This window comes from Pyrus communis, chromosome 12 (assembly GCF_963583255.1).
Source record: "Pyrus communis chromosome 12, drPyrComm1.1, whole genome shotgun sequence".
Taxonomy (NCBI): Eukaryota; Viridiplantae; Streptophyta; class Magnoliopsida; order Rosales; family Rosaceae; genus Pyrus; species Pyrus communis.
The window spans coordinates 25465415-25483243 of NC_084814.1; the positions used below are offsets into that span (position 1 = coordinate 25465415).

Below are 17829 nucleotides of genomic sequence, written 5' to 3' on the forward strand. Positions count from 1 at the left end.
ATAACTGCTGTGTGCATGTAGGCCAGGTGTCTCCAAATTATTACGCCTTCAATTTTGGGAATTAATTCCAATTCATTAAAGCCTACTCCCGAATTTCTCAGACTTACCAAATCCCAAATCCTTTCCAGTTTCCACCAAAAATCGAGAGATCACTCTCGTATTCCCAATCATTAATGTCTTCATGTTCTTCTCTCGAATACTGAAAACGTCTCTCTCTCTCTCTCTCTCTCTCTCTCTCTCCTCTTCTGGCCACCGCCGCGGCTCCTCCGCTTCTCTCTCTAAAAACTCCCTCTTTTTCTGTCTGGAGTCGTGCTAATTGACAATTTAGCTAGCGGTATCACAGACATGCGATTCCGCGTCGTGAAATTCCGAGATTGACCTGGAGAAGTCGCCGATTTCGATGGCGGTTGTCACCGGAGATCGCTACCTGGAGAAGCTAGTCCACTTCGTGGAGCAGCAGGCCGGTTCGTTGATCGACGGGAGCCTAGTGCTGAAGCTGAACCCGGCTGGGTTCCACTACGTCAACTCCCGGCTCGAGGCCTTGCACGAGCTCGAGAGCCTCCTCGCCGGCGCTCCCGTCGATTACCTCCGCGCCTACGTCTCCGACCTTGGAGACCACCGCGCGCTCGAGCAGCTGAGGAGGATTCTCAGGCTCTTGACATCCCTCAAGGTCGTTTCGGTGCTGCCGCCTTCCGCCAGGGACCCTACGCCGCTGTCGTTTTGGCCGTTTGGGAGGCTTAAGGTTTTGGAGCTTCGAGGATGCGATTTGTCCACCTCCGCCGCGAAAGGTTTGCTCGAGCTGCGGCACACCTTGGAGAAGATCATTTGCCATAATTCTACTGTGAGTTTCCCTGCATTTTGCTCTGCTTTTCAATGTTTTGATTAAAATCTGCTTTTCTCAGTTACTTAATCAGATTTTAACTTCTTAATTTGGTTAATTAGGCCCTTGATTTGATTAAATTGTTGGGAAAATGATGTTAGGATGCTCTGCGGCATGTGTTTGCGAGTAGAATTGCAGAGATTAAGGACTCGCCGCAGTGGAACCGCCTGTCATTCGTTTCGTGTGCTTGTAATGGCTTGGTTCTCATGGATGAGTCTTTGCAACTTCTTCCTGCTGTCGAAACTCTCGACCTTAGCCGGAACAAGTTTGCAAAGGTTGATAATCTTCGCAAGTGTGTCAAATTGAAGCACCTAGACCTCGGTTTCAATCAGCTCAGAACGATTTCGTCATTTGGTCAGGTTTGTGTTTTAGTCCACACTTGATTGCTTTGAGAAGTTGTATGCATAAATTTTTCCGAGAAGAGTACATTTTTATAGTCCCTAAGATTGAACAAGATTTGATCTTTTTGGTTAACATTCTGTCAAGAATGTTTAATTTGGCGCATATTACATAGATAAAAGTACTAAGAAGTGCTTTTTCTGTAGTTCGTGTTCTATTGCTGTAAATTTTCTGTTTAGGAAATAGATTTGGACCCATACTCCGTTGTTGTTGGACCATGCAGGTCACGTGCCGTTTACTTAAACTTGTTTTGAGGAACAATGCTATAACTACATTGCGTGGGATTGAGAATTTGAAGTCACTGGAAGGGCTTGATGTTTCCTACAATATTCTTTCCAATTTTTCAGAGTTAGAATACCTTTCTGGACTTCGATCTCTTGAAAACTTGTGGTTGGAAGGGAATCCATTATGTTGTGCCAGTTGGTATCGGTCACAAGCATTCAGCTATGTCACTAATCCAGAAAAAGTAAGTTAAGATTCATCATTTTATTCATTTCAGATTATTTTCTTCGTTCTTCTGGACCTGAAGTACATAGATCTTAAATATAAAATTTTGAAACATTCATTACGTATTTTTCACGTCATTTACTAATTTTGTTTTTCTAACTTTTGTCTTTTGATCTGTCGTATGGCTGATTAGTTGAAGTTAGATGATAAGGAGATCAGCACCAGAGAATTTTGGAAGAGGCAACTTATTATTGCTAGCAGGCACAAGCGACCTGCCAGCTTTGGGTTTTATTCTCCTGCAAAGTGCGATGATAAAGGAGATTCAATTATTAACAAAAAAAGGGTAGGTCATTATTGTTCACAAGTATTGGTATAAATTCATGCTAAAACCTTGGTATTGGGGGCTGGTTGCTATATATATCGTCTACTCCATTATAAACTAGAAAGTCATAAAATCTTGCATCCTTGCTGTTTTGCAGAAAAAGGTATCTCGTCTTGCATCAATTGTTAATGAAGAGGAGAACACATGTTCTGACCAGGACTCTGTGTCTTGTGACAATGAGATTCAAAGCAGAGAGGATGGTGTCATATCTGACGATGAAGCTGAAATTGTTGATTTGATGACTAGAGTTGAGCTAATGAAGAAAGAGCGCTCCGTTCTTTGGTTGCGGGAGTTCAAGGAATGGTTAGATCGTGCTTCTGAGAATGATGCAGACATCAGTAGATATAGCAGGGCTAGATTGCATCTTGAGAAGGAAAACTATATAAAAAACAAGGCAAGTTGGAGGCAGCTAGGTGAAAAATCAACATATGTTCAAGCATCAGGAGACGAGAGTAGTACAAATGTTTTAGAATCAGTGGGGAATGTTGGTAGGGTCGGCCCAGTTGGCATGGATAGTAAAGATATCGGGGAGAGCTTAAAAGCATATTCGTATGAAGGGACAAGTACTTTCAGTTCAGAGGCTAAAAGTTCCCATACTCAGACATTCACCACTGATGGAGGTCATAGGATGGTCCAAAATTTGAGTATGTCTGCATTGTCTGTCATTGATGATATTTCAGAGTCTTATTCATCATCTGCTAACCCAGGATCACCGCCCCATTATCAAAAGGACATTCTCCATCGTCGACATAACTTAGAGGAGGAAATTTTACAGTTATCCGCAGAGTCTTATTCAGTGGCATCATCTGATAGTAATACCAGCTCAAGTGAAGATGAAAATTGTGAATCTAGGCAGTCGGTTCCTGAGAACTTGTTGAATGAGAGTGCCGAAGAATACCCATCTAAAAATTGTTTCAAGTATTATGACATAAAACATGAGGTTGACAGATGTTCGGTCGGCGTACGTGCCAGTGACATTCCTGCTGATGCTCATGATGTTGAAATTACTAATTGCATTAATGAAGAGGGTGATTTGCCGGAGAGGAGGAAAGGAAGACAGAGGACTAAAAGAAGAGTTATCGCTCTAGTAGAAGATGATAACATGATTAGGCAAGCAGAACTGTCACCAAAATCAAATGGCAATCTAGATAATCATGTAGGGCAAATCGAAAATAAGCAAGAGAATAAATATTTCTATGGGAGTGATTTTCAAGAAGTTGTTGATAAGAAACAGATATTGGCAAATAGAAGCAGTGCCTCAATAACCGAAATCTTATCTTCAGGAAGTGATGAATTTATTGAGAATTATTTCAATACAAATATCGCAGATTCACGAAATCACGAGATATGTAGGCAGTATTTGTGTTGCTGTTGTGTACTTGAGCGGGATTTTCTTTCCCGAGAAAGGTGAACAATTTTTTAATTTGTCTTTTTATGCTTGAATCGTATTGTCTCTAACAATGTTTTCCTGTCCATTCTAATATTTGTGCTTATGTCCGGTCAGGTTTCAGACTTCTCTGCTTTTTTTATATGTTTATGTATTTTATTTTACATGCAGAGAAGTTGCTGTTGTACTTAGTAGTGAAGACAAGCTTTATGTACTGCCCATTGGTATTGCAGGAGATGGGTCAGGTTAGGTTACGCAGTCCTTGCGACTGACATATTTCATAAAGTTTTCCTCTTTGACAATTATTACTTGGGCAATTTGTTCTTCTCTTTGATTAGATTTATGACTGCTGATTTTCAGTGTGATCGTTGTTTGCAGGCACCATCTTAAAGTTACAGGGTCGTCACAGGGTTGAGGATATCAGAGAAGTTGTAGTTGGTATAGGGCTTCAGGTTGTGAGGTTAGTGCTTAATGGTACTTACTACATATTGCAAATATGTATAATTGCAACGTAATTACGGTGTTGTTTCCTGTTGGCTTAGGGTGTATGTAGGAGGCAGAGCGACTTACCTGTTTAAAACTAGAAGCATTGAAAAATCAAGACAGTTACTTTCTACTTTAAAAGTTATCGATTCTTTTGCCCCAAATGGAGAACTTTGCTTAAGAAGGTAGTTATCGTTTTTCCCCTTCAGATGTCTATTATTTATTTGATAACCGATGCGAATATTTTGATTTCCTTGTTGTGATAGACGGGTTTTGGGAATTTAAATGGCAGTTTGGAGCAGGTTCAGGTGGAGTTATTTGAGAAACAAATATGTGGAGGTTCAAAAGTGAGCATATTCCAGTATTCCATGGTACAGTTTTGGTGTAGTTATAATGAAGGTATGCTTAGGTCATCAGTTTTCTTTTCATATATATCGCCGTCGATTGTAATCTTGTCATGAGTTGAGTTGGTTAAAATCAAAAGGCACCAAGTTTATAATAATCATTTTGGTAAACATGTCGAGAACATCCCATAGTTAGCTTTTGTTACGCTACTGTTGGTTTTGTATCATGAAGTTTGATGATGGTCAATAATGAGATTTCACTATCATATTCTTCGAACGTCACTTTGGAGTCAAATTTTCAAAGCGGGGATGGCCTTTTTCCAAGTTATTCTGATAAAGAAAAAAAAAAAAACAGAAATTTTATGCTCGGTAACATTCTTATCTCGTATATGACAGGTGAATCATGGTTTTCAAGATCATTATTTGTGGCTGGAGGGCACGTATTTTTGTGCTTTGAAGACCTTATGCAGTTCAGCTCTTCATGCATGGATGCGTCTTTGCCCCCATATTTTTCACTTGACTTGTGTTGCTCTATTGCCGACATATCTGAGTTGGTAATGCCTCAAACTGATTTTTAGCTTTTCCCTTAAAATTCCATCTAAACGTACCTGGATTCAGTAACATTTTCGTTAGAGCTAGGGGTTGATGTCTCGTTTGTTGTCATTTAGGTTGTCGATGTCAGAGAAAGTCGGTGTGTAACCATAGCTGTTGCGTGTGCAATGTCGGAGTTCTGCCCTCCAGGCTCAGCCGGAGCGGGCAGTTCAGACTCAAGTGTAAATGATAAAAAGATTGCTCCAGGCTCCATGACTTGGAAGCTCCAGTGGTTTTCCGACGAGAGTCCATTCAAGTTTGTGGCGTTGTTGAAGGCAATCCATGAAGGGATGACCGCTTCCCCCTTGCTTGTAAGATGTATATCGTGAATGAATCCCTTCCTCGCGGTTTTGTTAGTTTCCATATTCATTTCATTCTTTTAAATTTGTTTCTTTACCCACGTAGTTTGTTTGCCTGCCGGCGTTAGTGTTCGTCGGCCGGAATTCTTTGATTTGTTTTCTTAGTTTTAGCAGTTCTTTCTTATGTACAATTCTGTACAGTGTACAACATACAGGAAAGAAAATCGACAGTTTTGCCAATTGTCTCAGTTTGTACACAAATTTGGTTTCAAGCGAGGATGTTAAATGCCCTTACCTTGCAACACTCCGTCATCGCGCAATCGGGATTGTAAGTCACCACGGTGGTCACGCCAAGGGTTGCAAGGTGAAGGGCAAGCGACATCTTCACCAAAATAGAAAGATCAAAAGGGATATGATTTACGCACACTTTTCCATTTCTGCATACGCCCGTTTATTTCTGTAGCTTGATTTTTCTTTCGTTTTATTCAATTGAAAAGCCGGAATAAACCGTGTAGGCGGAGAAAAGATGTGTGAGAAAGTTGCAAGGAACACAAAAGAAACCGGAACTAAATACAACAATGCGCAAGTATGATTGAACGAAGTTAACAAAGAATACCTCCAAACAGAAAGGTACTAAAGAATTCTGATCATTATTTTACATCGGCCCTCCCTCGTAACGCTGCTATCTTCGCTACGAGGGCAGCACGAACAGCGAAAACATTATTGTCCTTGGCTGCGATAATTCAGCTTGGAACGAGCGGTTTACTGATAAAAACAGCCAATATCCAACCGGAAATGTTTTCCAGTTTCCAATCATCAAGAATCTAACAGTTCGATAAACAAAATTGACTCGACGGCTCAATGTTACAGAGCATCAAATTCTCTCGTATAGCTACCGGAATCTCTTGCGTATCTGCTATCTCCGGCTCTTTTTTGGTTTTAGTCTCAAGAAAGCCATGAATGTAACTGCTGCAGAGAGGGAATACCTAACCAAGAGAAAACAAATGTAAGAGAACAATGCCACAGCGGGTCTTCATATTTTTCGAGTCTTGATGCATGATATGATGATATGAAGAAACAAAACCATACCATGTCAAAGTATAATTCAGATGGTCCTGAGGCATGACAGAACTCCGAATCAAGGTACTGACATCCTTTGGAAGCGGGTAAGGGTTACTTGGATTGACATTTTCATTTGCGTCTTCAATGTAAACAGTATCCTCAGGGAGTCCACACTTACGAGCAATTGCAGGAACATCAATGTAGAACCATTGACCGGAGTTTGGATCATTTGGTGGAACAAATATGCTAGGCTTTTCACTCCCTCGAACTACTCCAACGACTTCCACAGGAGCAACAGCAGGGGTCTTATCCTGTAAGTGGCACAAATTAAGATTAGTTCTTCAATGTTCTCCCCATCAAACGGTGATTGATACGATGAAAACAAACAACCTCAACAACTTCAGGCTTCTTTCTCCACAACCTCCACCAAGACCTTCTTTCAGTCTCTTGGACAGACGAGGGTTTTATATCAGAAGGCTGTTCACCATCTTTTGAAACTTTTGAAGCCTCATCTTTCCAACTTCGGGGTACCCATCCTCTGTTGACCAATATTGGTGGCTGCACACTGGAAGATTTACATTTAATATCATCATCAGCGAACAGATAAGCGTTGCAATTAGCTTGAAAGTCACGATGACAAATAAATATAGTATCGAAACATAAGATTAAGCGAGGCCTAGTGGAATCTTCAAGTTCTTTATATAAGGCTAGAACTTAAAACCATATCCACATAACGGAACAAGAAACTATTTGTTTCAACCCAAGGATGTTCTACTGGAGCCAGAGTTTGACGTTGTATTAAATCACTCAGATTCCTAGCAACTTAACTAACATTTCTTTCACTCCGTAGTATAAGAGAAACTGTAACAATAAGCAGGAAGAACTTCTGAATGTTTCCATGTAATTTAACACCCTGTTAATGCTAGAGGCCCTTTAAGCACTTATAAGAAAGACAAAAAGTAACACGATATGTAGCAGTTTCATTATATAGTCACAGTTCATTAAGCATATGAAACATCAAAACATTTACCTCTCCGGTTTTTCAGGGATCGGGATAAGAGGTGTGATGATATAGTAACCGTTTTCAGTCACGCCGGAAATGCTTCTTGAACGAGGGCCCACGTAGATTGACCTTTTCTCATCAAAATAACCTTTGCATTTCACCCTTCTAAACTCCAACTGATCCAATTCTTGACTTGACGGAGAGGCATTGCTCAAGTTTAAAGGTTCCAATTCCAACCTCTTCCGTCTATAATCTAACATTTTTATCTGTACCAAGAACACACTCGTCAATAGTGATCGTATTTTAATGCAATTCTAAGCTTGAATGTGAAGTACACAAGGAACCAATTCTTGAAAGTTTCCACTACATGCAACATTAGAACTAATTCCCTAACCAGATCCCAGATTCTACTTTTTGGGTCTAATTGAAGCTAAGTACAATTTTCTTCATATATTGATAATTCGTAGAACAAAATGTTCAGCTTAACCAAAACATACAGAACCTCTAGTGATTGTTTATATCACAACAAGCAGTGCTTGGACACATATATAAAACCTATGAAATCTTTGGACTTCAAATAATTTTAATGTATGAAATGTTTACAACAACAAAACCATATCCCACTAAGTTGGGTTGGCTGTATGAATCCTAGAATGCCACTACGCTCGGTTTTGCAATAAATGTTTGTCAAACAAAATGTCAATCCTGAAATACATTTCAATATTTATGTGTATTACAAAAACAATCAGTCTCCAAACTTGCTAAATCTGCTAATTGTTTAAGCAGGAAATAAAAGATATTCAGAGAAAATCAACACCTTCTCTTGCCTTCTGATAATCTGCCAAGTCCCAAGGCCAAAAGTGATAGCTCCAGGAAGAAACAGCAACCATCTCGACAATCTCGACCTTTCCCTCTCTACACAAAACAAATCAAAGCATCGATCTTTAGAATATTTCGAGCAAATTAAGAAAACCCCAGAAGCAGAAAACACACGAACAACACATAAGGCCCACCTGGAGATTGTGAAGAGATGGTTGATTGAGACTCGGCTGCTGAGGAAGCATCGGCAGGGGAGGAGCTGGAGAAGGAAGAAGAGAGTGAGAGTGGGGCCAGATGTTTGCGGTGAGAAGAATGGGAGCCGCTAGAATAATAAAGCTTGGTTATGGTTTTGGCAATGGAGGTTTTTGCTGCCATGTCGACGAATCTAGCATTTGGCTGTGTTTCTTGCTGCGATCGAGGAGAAGGGCTTAAGGTTTTAATGCCTCTGCCTGCTCTAAAGTTTTGAACTTTTATGAACTGCGAGAAAGAACTTCCAAACATCATTGTGGTTTAAACGGGTCCAAATCCAATTTCAAACCCAAGTGAAGCCCAAAAAGACTGGTTAAATGGCCCAAATTCAAGGTCCAAAGAGAGATTTGCAGTGCGAGAGTCGCACGACTCACATTGTCACATGTTATTACTAATTTTTTTTCATGTTCTAATGTGTATCTAGTCATTTTGTGAATAATTTTTTTAATACTAGTGTTACATTGTCACGTGATGGTATAACATAGTTGCTTAACGAGAAAATTTTGTATGAGATAGATTGACTAGCTAGATAACCAACTTGAATTTGTGTGTATCTAGTTATTTACATACTCATTTTTAACTTGCACATATCCCTTGTTAATTTATGTTCTTTGATATTCTTTAATACATTTGATTTAACGGCTGAAAATTGAGAGCCATGTATGAGAGGTAAAAATTAAGGTGTGAATAGCACCTCTCACGTTATAACATGCATTATAATTACACCACGTGACAGTACGATAGTTTAACTAAATTAATGGGTCCAAAATTCGAACCCAAATCAAGCCCACAAAAGATCGTTTGAATGGCCCAACTTGAAGATCCTAACTAGGGTTTTAAAACAGCCACACTCGACACACCTCTATATAAAACCTTTCATTCCCTTCTGCAGCTTCATCTCCTTCTTATCATCTTCTGGTTTCACTCACTGTTCTTGATTATTTTTCATTTGGGTTTTTGTTAAATTCGATTTCAGTACAAGTACAAATGGTTTTTTAGAAAAAAAGGCAATTCGTTACTGGCGCGTTTGGTCCTCCGAATCGGAGGACTGATAAAATATGCAGACAGTCCTTTTAGTTGCCGAGATTTCTTGAGCAGCTATGCTTGCAGGTGTCGCTTCTCCCTTTGCGACTCTTGCATTCAGACGCTCGTAAATTTATAATTCTACCCCAATTTTTACTCGCTGCCCGTCTCAAGTCCGAATAAAGGATGAGAGGAGGGCGTGAGATGGTCGGCAGCCGATTTTTTGTTTTTCATGTCGAATTTCTTTTTCTTATTTTTTCCTCTCTGTATGAATCAAGTTTTGGATTTTTTTTTTTTATGATGTTTAATCAGTTTTTCAGAATTTTGTGTCCTTAAAATCGCTTCTTTTTGCATTTGGGTTTGTGGGTTTGGACAAATCACGATTTTGTTTGATTTTATAACATAAATTCTTGTGTTGGGGGTTTTGCACTTCTTTTTGTTTGACAGTACGATATTTTAAACTACTTTTATTTTAGAGATGAGCGGATTTGAATTCGAAAGCAATGAAACGAGTACATTACTCTTATCAATCGGCTTAACTCACACATCTCCGCGGACATAAATCTACCAAGATGATAGCTAAAAAAACTCGGCGTATAGGATGTTATGGAGCATACTAAGAAGTTACAGCAATAAGAAGATACATAGAAGTCGAAAAGAAAGAGCATTGTCATTTGATTACAATAATCATTAATCTGATAATACAGCTTATGTCTGATGATTAACTAAACTGACAACCCTAAAATGCTGCAATGATAAAGGCCAAGAAGACGGCAGCAAAGCCCGATCCACCGAGCGCGGACGGTGCGTAAGCTGCACTCTCTGTACCGCCGGGAGAGTTGCCTGAGGAAGAACCTGGCACAAAAAGAAACACGTACAATGTACAATTAGTAAGATCATCTCCAACTGACTCGGTCAAAGGGTCATAAGACTAAAAATAGTTCGGAAGGAGAGCTAGGCCAAGGGGTTTGTGGGCTTCACTAGGCCCAAACCCCCAAATCAGGCGTTAGCCATTTCCAGCCAGCCCAGTCATCTAGCGCCAGAATGTCAAGCTTGACATTTTACCAGCCTTCAACTCCAAAATGTCAAACTTGACATTTTGCCAGCCCTCCAGCTCAGCCCATTTGAATGCCAATGGGTACATGGTATCAACATGATGCCAGCTAGTTAACGTCATGCTGTCGGTTATCGTTAGAATTTGAATTTTTTTTAGACGAATTTAAAAAAAAAAAAATTCTAATTTTTTTTCTTATAAATACCTACACCATTCCGACAACACTGAAAGTTGAAGATAAGAAGTGACACGTAGATAAAAGTCATATCTAAAATTTGCACAACCAATTACATCTCGACACGTGACACTTGAAATTCTATCCGAAAAATTATTAAGATTACATAAAGATAAGAAATTTAGAAAGTTACTCAATTTAGCAACACGTGTCACCCAAAATCATATCCGAAAAATTATTGAGATGACATGAAGATAAGAAAGTTGGAGAGTTATTCACGTTAGCGACACATGTCACTCGAAATCCTATCCAAAAAATTATTGAGATTATATAGATAAGAAATCCGGAGGCTTATTCATTTGGCGACAAGTAACCCTCAAAATATGTTCGAGAATTTTATTTTAATATGATAGTTTAATTTAATTAACCATATTAATTTAATTAAAATAATAAATTATGTATGATGTATGATCCTTTGGCCTCCTCGGTTGGAGATGATTTTTTTGTCAAATAGTTATGTTTAACCTATAACCCTTTGGTCTCATCGGTTGGAGATGGTATAAAATATGACCTAGTACTGTTTATTAAAATATAATTTATTGCAAGGCTATAGGACTAAAGAGAGCCTCTTAGCCCTCATTCGATTAGAGATGACCTAAAGACACTAATCTAACCGTGAAGCTTCGAAAATCCAGCATGTTTTTGCCGTCATTTGATCGAGCAATGATGCTAATCTAGGCGAGACACGACATGATTCATGTTTATGCAAGAAAAAGTAGTAGGAACTTACTATTGCTAGAAGGTGAAGTGCCTGGTGATGCTGCATCTGTGATGGAAGAAAACAACAAATTAAGATAAACAATCATACATAAAGATTGAATTATCTGTTAATTAGCAGCCACTAACACAGACTAAAATACCATGAAATCATTTGGAGAAACAATAGGTGCAATCGGGAGTATGCTTGCCAGAGAAAAAAAAAGGGCACCATGATATATACATCTGGTTACACCTAAGATTTTGTCTTGATTTCAGAGTTTCAGATAAAAATTAACATCTTCCCTTTCTTTTTCTCCCAAACAAGCAAAAAAGAAAGAAAGCATCGATAATCCATGGAAACAAACATATGAATCCCACAAACAAAATCCAAAATGTTTAAATTTACTTTGATTTTATTAAAAAAGAAAGAAATCTCAAGTTTCTGTTTACCCTTTTTGCATTGTGAAATGTCAGCATTGGCACCACAAGCCTTGGAAAGCTTCAAGGCATCAGCCTGCGTGATGTTAAGGCTGCTCAATATGTCCTTGTTGCTGAAGAGGGTGCAAAGGCACTCGGCATCATCCGAAACCAACTTCTTGAGCGGCGAGCAGCACGTCGAGGGAGCCTTCTCCGGCGCCTTCAAATACGCCTGACAAGGAATCAGTTTCTGCAGGCATTGCGTACCACCAGCAGCGGCCTTCTGATCCAGCAATGCAGTAAGCTGCCGGCCTTGGGAGAATCCGAACAACTCGAAAAGGGACAGAAACGAGAAGAGAAGCAAGTGTTTTGAGATCGAAGCCATTTTTTTTTTGAGAGAGATTGTGTGTGTTTTTGTTGGTTCAAATGGTTTGGTTTGTGAGACTTGTTTGGTGAAACTTTATATAGAGATTAATGAGTCAAAAGTGATTTAGACAGCCGCTAAAAACTTCTATTTGTGGGTTTGGTTTTTTGTGACGGGTTTTGTTACTCCCATTGAGTAACCGTTTTCTTTGGCAGTTAGAGGTTTCTTCTGATCCAGAGATTATTTGTTATATGGTTTTTACTTTATTCTCTATGGAAGTTTTTTTTTTTTTTTTTTTCTGGTGAAATCTGCTGTGGCGGTTAAACTACTATGTCGTGTTACTAATTAACGAGTTATAATAACGGTGAAGGACATTGTTGATGTCATAGAGTACAATATCAACAAACATATCTAAGTGTTATAACATGAATAAAATGATAATACTACGTGACGGTGTGACAGTCACGCTGAAAAACTTATCGAATATTGCTAAACTCTTGGGATGAAATCAAAGTAAGAAAGTTAGGCAGTCATGACATTATGGTAAGTTGGTAACCCTACAAAGTTACTTAATTACTTGATTACTTGTTGCTCAATCAATTTTATTTGTCATGTTTGAGCAATCATAAGGCAAAGTTTACAATACAAAAAGGGGCTTTGGTATGAAAATTAACTTCCAACTCCAACCCCTTTACTTGTACAACTGGTTGAACCAAATCTATAAGTTAACCCGAACCCATACGAAACATCGAGGCATGATTGGAACTACCTCGTTTGTGGCATTTTCACAAAATGTTTCGGTGTATCTTATACAATAGAAATTTTAGCTGTTAAATTTTTAGTTAATGGATTCTTAATCAAAGATATAACAGCCAAATATCTCAATGTATAGAACATTTTTTCGACAATCAATCTAAAAATATAGGTGGTTGATAACGCGAAATTCATGCAGGAAGGTGAAGGAAAGGAAGTGAGAGAGCTGCCTGAACACCTTTACTTGTGTAGCTAGCTGAGACAATGCTATAAGTTAGGCTAACCCCTTTATCAGATTTTAGATCAAGGTCTTGTAATAAATATTGGAGGAAATTGAATATATATGCAATATTTAGAAAACGAGTACCTAGAAAATGAACAGAATCACAAGATTGCATACGTTGTGAAGTAGGTTGAAGTAAATATTTGATGTTTCATTAACTTGCTAACTGATTATCACTAATCACATGAAGGCTACTATAAACTCGTAATTGATATAGCGTTAGCGTGCTTTGCAGTTGGAGATGAGTGTTTGTATAAGAAGTTCGAGTTTGGCACGCCCGGATATTGGCACGGCTCAAGCAAACCATGGAGTTGAATCATGAATCAACACAAGGGTAAGCTTGAACCGTGCCAATGCCGAGAGTGCTATTGCATACCTCAACTCAACGTGATCGGAATGGAAGTTCTGCTTCAAACTTCTGAATTATATCATTAAAGCTTCAAACTTATCTTACTAATTTGGGAGCCAAAACTGAAGAAAACAAGGCAAAAACTTTGGAACATTAAACAAAACATTCTCCAAGAAATATGAAGTATCTGTGTTTGTCCCCACATTAATGCCGGCAGAGTTTAAGAATTATTAATAACGCAGCTGGTTGATTGCAAGGGCCAACGCTTTTAACTTTTTTCTCGACTAGCAACGTTCTCATTTAACTCTTCTCGTTTTGCTTTTTTGGCTTTCTTTCTTATCTTGTAATGTTGTATGATAATCTAAACCGTCTATTTTGTTGTTCTAAGAAAACCCACCAACCCAAAGCTATGAGACAACGACTGCATCAAATCAAGAACAGTCGCTTATGCGTGCATCAATAACATTATAGATGTAAAATCAGAGTAACCAAAGTCCATTCGGGAATAACATAACCATGTAGGGCTAGCACCTAGATGAATGGTCTGTTAACTCTTTACACTTCTGCTTATAAGCGCTTTTGCTATAAGCACAACAAATTGCCAAGTAAAATTCAAGTGCTTCCATAACCCATAACTCTTTTTAACTTTTTTTCTGTCAAAGGTCGCAAAAAGCCCTTCTGGTTATCAGAAAGCACTTTTGAAATGAGCCCCTTAATCATGTTACAAATCATATTAGAACAAACAAGCTGAAATTGGGTTCTTGAGTTTGGCAGGATCAAACTGTGTTTTCGTTTAACAATGACAGGATTGGAAATCTGCCATCAAACTATGAGTTTCGTTTTTCTTCTTTTGTTCGACCGACTACAGTAAGGGCGGTTCGGACTTAGGTGCATAGGGCGCTAACGCTTGTTCTTTGCTCTAGCCAACTTGACTATGTCTAGGGTCCGTAAACTATGTTTTCGTTTACTCTAAAACAAAAACGACAGGTTTGGAAAACATTAATTTTGCCAAGTATTCTTCAAATCGCCAGTGAAGAGGAAGTTGTCTCATGTGCACAAATGAAACAAGAACAGAACATCGTCCGGAAATAGCGAAGCTATTTACTGACAAACCAAAGGAGAATCGAAGGCGACTGGTACACGCGTAAAACAGTTTCCCATAATTCTTGCCGTCTGATTGTTCACAAGCTTCAAACACTAAAGTTAGTTTGATTTTTACCGTCACCTTTTGTCCACATTCACCTGCCCTCTACCTTCTTTTATACCATTTCACACTTCAATCCTCAGTCCTCAAAAACTTCTTGAGGCCTGAGACCGAACTGAGCATCATCGGTTGAAAATGGCGAAGATGGGGCGGAATGTCATCAACAGAAGCCTCGAGAGTCTGTTGGACATGGACCAATCAGTTGCTACGAAAGTCTCTGGCCCTCCTCGAGCCACGAAGATGATTCCAGGCCATGGACTTGAGTTCAATAACCTTTCGTATAGTGTAATGAAGAAGCTGAAAAAAGACGGGGTTTGGATCGAGAAAGAAGCGTATCTTCTCAATGACATCTCTGGCCAGGCAGTGAGGGGTGAGATCATGGCCATCATGGGACCTAGTGGTGCTGGGAAATCCACATTTCTTGATGCCTTGGCGGGACGGATTGCACAAGGGAGTTTGGAAGGCTCTGTTAGAATTGATGGAAGAACGGTTAGAGATCTATATAAGTTTTTCTCTGTGCAGGGCGTCCAGTCTTTCTTATATTTTCGGAAACTAAAAGACAATGATTGCATATATAAAGTGGATTCATATTTTCAGGTTACTACAAGCTACATGAAGATGGTGTCGTCTTACGTGATGCAGGACGACCAGCTCTTTCCTATGCTGACTGTTTTCGAGACGTTCATGTTTGCAGCTGAGGTTAGGCTTCCTCCCTCCATTTCGAGGAATGAAAAGAGAAAGAGAGTCTATGAACTCCTTGAACAACTCGGCTTGCAGGTAAATTCCAAGTCTCTATAGCACAAGTGTGTGAACTTACTGCACAAATTACATATCTTGATTCTGATGAGGTTATATGTGCAGAGTGCAACACATACTTACATTGGAGATGAAGGGAGGAGAGGAGTGTCAGGAGGAGAAAGGCGGAGGGTGTCAATTGGAATTGACATCATCCACAAACCTTCACTGCTGTTTCTTGATGAACCAACTTCTGGTCTTGACTCCACAAGCGCTTTCAGTGTCGTGGAGAAGGTAAAGGAGATTGCTCGAGGTGGTAGCATCGTGATGATGACCATACATCAACCTTCATATCGTATTCAAATGCTCTTGGACCGCATGACAATCCTTGCAAGGTAAAATTTTGCTCAAATGTTCAGAATCAAGGCCTCTTGGTCAATTAAGGATTGAAGTGTTGCAAACACAGACATATAATTTGACATGCATGATGCTTGTTAACTAAGCTATCTAATAATATGGTTGCAGAGGAAGACTGATATATTTGGGAAGCCCGCACAGTATGTCTGCTCACCTTTCTGGATTTGGAAGGCCAGTTCCGGATGGTGAGAATGGCGTCGAGTATCTCCTGGATGTGATTAAAGAATATGATGAATCAACCGTGGGACTAGACCCGTTGGTGTTGTACCAACGTGACGGGATCAAACCTGATCAGGTGGCCAGAACCCCAGTTTTAAAAACACCAAGGAGAACTCCTTACAATAAGACCCCTGCATCCAAGCACGCAATCAGCCTCCGTAGTCAAGCCTATTCCGTGGGAAACAGGACACCTGGACCAGGCCAATCTGGTCGGTTTGATTACGAGGATGCTGATGAGGATGTTGAGGATTTTGACAACTCCCTTGAAAGGAAATCAGTTCATATGACACCAAAGCATCATCTGAGCAGTGGTGTGTATAACCCTCGTCTAGCGTCGCAGTTCTACAAGGACTTCCCTGTCTGGATATACCATGGAGTCAAACGAACCCCTCGTCGCCCACCATCATGGACTCCAGTTACAACTCCAGGAACGACACCTGGACTGACGCCACTCTCAGTCTCGGGTATGAAGTATCAAGTTTCAAACCAGTATCCAACACCTCAACTCATACTGCAGCCACCAAGACGCACTAGTACTAATACCCATGCACTCTTCACCCCTTCCATTAACTCCTCCAATGCACCTTCTTACGAAGAATTTGAAATAGAAGACGAGCTTGATGAGCCTGACCTCGGGCCTAAATATGCAAACCCGTGGCTCCGTGAGGTTGCAGTCCTCTCGTGGCGCACAGCGCTCAATGTGGTTCGCACTCCTGAACTCTTCCTGTCGCGTGAGATTGTGTTGGCAGTCATGGCACTAATTCTGTCTTCCCTTTTCCGACACTTGGGTGGTGATACTTTCACAGACATAAACCGTCTTCTCAACTTCTACATCTTTGCAGTCTGCCTGGTTTTCTTTTCGTCCAATGACGCTGTCCCGACTTTCATCCAAGAAAGGTTCATTTTCATCAGGGAAACTTCTCACAATGCTTATCGTGCTTCTTCCTACGTCATCTCTTCCCTCATTGTTTATCTCCCGTTCTTTGCCATCCAAGGTTACACATTTGCTGCCATTACCAAATACATTCTTCGCCTCAAAAGCAATGTTTTCTACTTCTGGATCATCCTCTATGCCTCGCTCATCACCACCAACGCTTACGTGATGCTTGTGAGCGCCCTTGTGCCGAGCTACATCACAGGGTATGCCGTTGTGATAGCTACCACAGCTCTTTTCTTTCTGACTTGCGGCTTTTTCTTGAAGCGCTCGAAGATACCAGAATACTGGAGGTGGGTGCATTACATCTCTGCAATCAAGTACCCATTTGAGGCAATGCTATCAAATGAATTCAAAGGAATACGTTGCTACCATGGCACGCCGGCAGATCTTTCCCCCGGACCTCTAGGAGATTTGAAGATCAGTAACCTGCACTTAACATCCCCATTAGTAGCTAAGAACTGTGCGATTATCGGACAAGACGTACTCTCCACGATGGATATCAACAGAGATAACATCTGGTACAATGTTTTAATCTTGCTAGCTTGGGGTGTTCTCTACCGAATCTTATTCTACATGGTCCTCAGATTCTATTCCCAGAACCAGAGAAAATGAGGACTCTTTGTATTCCGGTACCTTTGCCTCTACTTCGAAATTGATTCTCGGAGATGATAGCCGGTACTCGTTCATAGATCATGAAAACAAGTTATCTTTCCACATTTTTTGTTTAAAAGACTATATCGTAAATAATAACGCTTACATTTCGATTCTTGACCATGTCTGGACACATGCATAAAG

At 39.9% G+C, this 17829-nt stretch overlaps 4 protein-coding genes across 7 annotated transcripts; 2 read left to right on the plus strand and 2 right to left on the minus strand.

Annotated features, from left to right (window-relative positions):
- Positions 1–5452, plus strand: LOC137710689 (uncharacterized). Of its 4 annotated transcripts, none has more exons than XR_011064999.1 (11): positions 1–841; positions 982–1239; positions 1503–1745; positions 1920–2069; positions 2206–3515; positions 3667–3740; positions 3874–3955; positions 4038–4163; positions 4281–4377; positions 4719–4876; positions 4991–5130. XR_011064999.1 is itself a non-coding variant. In XM_068449791.1 (11 exons), exons 1-11 carry the CDS (start codon positions 401–403, stop codon positions 5240–5242), a joined length of 3201 nt encoding a protein of 1066 aa, XP_068305892.1. In that variant the 5' UTR covers positions 10–400; the 3' UTR covers positions 5243–5452. The 4 variants fall into 4 exon arrangements, 1 of the variants encoding a protein (XP_068305892.1); XM_068449791.1 differs by having other exon boundaries at positions 10–841; positions 4271–4377; positions 4991–5452; XR_011065000.1 differs by lacking the exons at positions 4719–4876; positions 4991–5130 and having other exon boundaries at positions 4049–4163; positions 4271–4377.
- A 327-nt stretch (positions 5453–5779) lies between these two features.
- LOC137710690 (surfeit locus protein 1-like) lies at positions 5780–8579 on the minus strand. Its single transcript, XM_068449792.1, has 6 exons — positions 8291–8579; positions 8095–8192; positions 7305–7543; positions 6665–6839; positions 6302–6585; positions 5780–6198 (listed from the first exon to the last, which is right to left on the minus strand). The coding sequence occupies exons 1-6, from the start codon at positions 8469–8471 to the stop codon at positions 6129–6131; spliced, it is 1047 nt and encodes a 348-aa protein (XP_068305893.1). The 5' UTR covers positions 8472–8579; the 3' UTR covers positions 5780–6128.
- Positions 8580–9923: 1344 nt separating this feature from the next.
- LOC137711749 (non-specific lipid transfer protein GPI-anchored 3-like) lies at positions 9924–12195 on the minus strand. Its single transcript, XM_068451002.1, has 3 exons — positions 11807–12195; positions 11388–11423; positions 9924–10223 (listed from the first exon to the last, which is right to left on the minus strand). The coding sequence occupies exons 1-3, from the start codon at positions 12156–12158 to the stop codon at positions 10108–10110; spliced, it is 504 nt and encodes a 167-aa protein (XP_068307103.1). The 5' UTR covers positions 12159–12195; the 3' UTR covers positions 9924–10107.
- Positions 12196–14514: 2319 nt separating this feature from the next.
- Positions 14515–17714, plus strand: LOC137710809 (ABC transporter G family member STR-like). The gene is made up of 4 exons (XM_068449940.1): positions 14515–15215; positions 15324–15503; positions 15588–15856; positions 15987–17714. The coding sequence occupies exons 1-4, from the start codon at positions 14862–14864 to the stop codon at positions 17644–17646; spliced, it is 2463 nt and encodes an 820-aa protein (XP_068306041.1). The 5' UTR covers positions 14515–14861; the 3' UTR covers positions 17647–17714.
- The last annotated feature ends 115 nt before the right edge of the window (positions 17715–17829 follow it).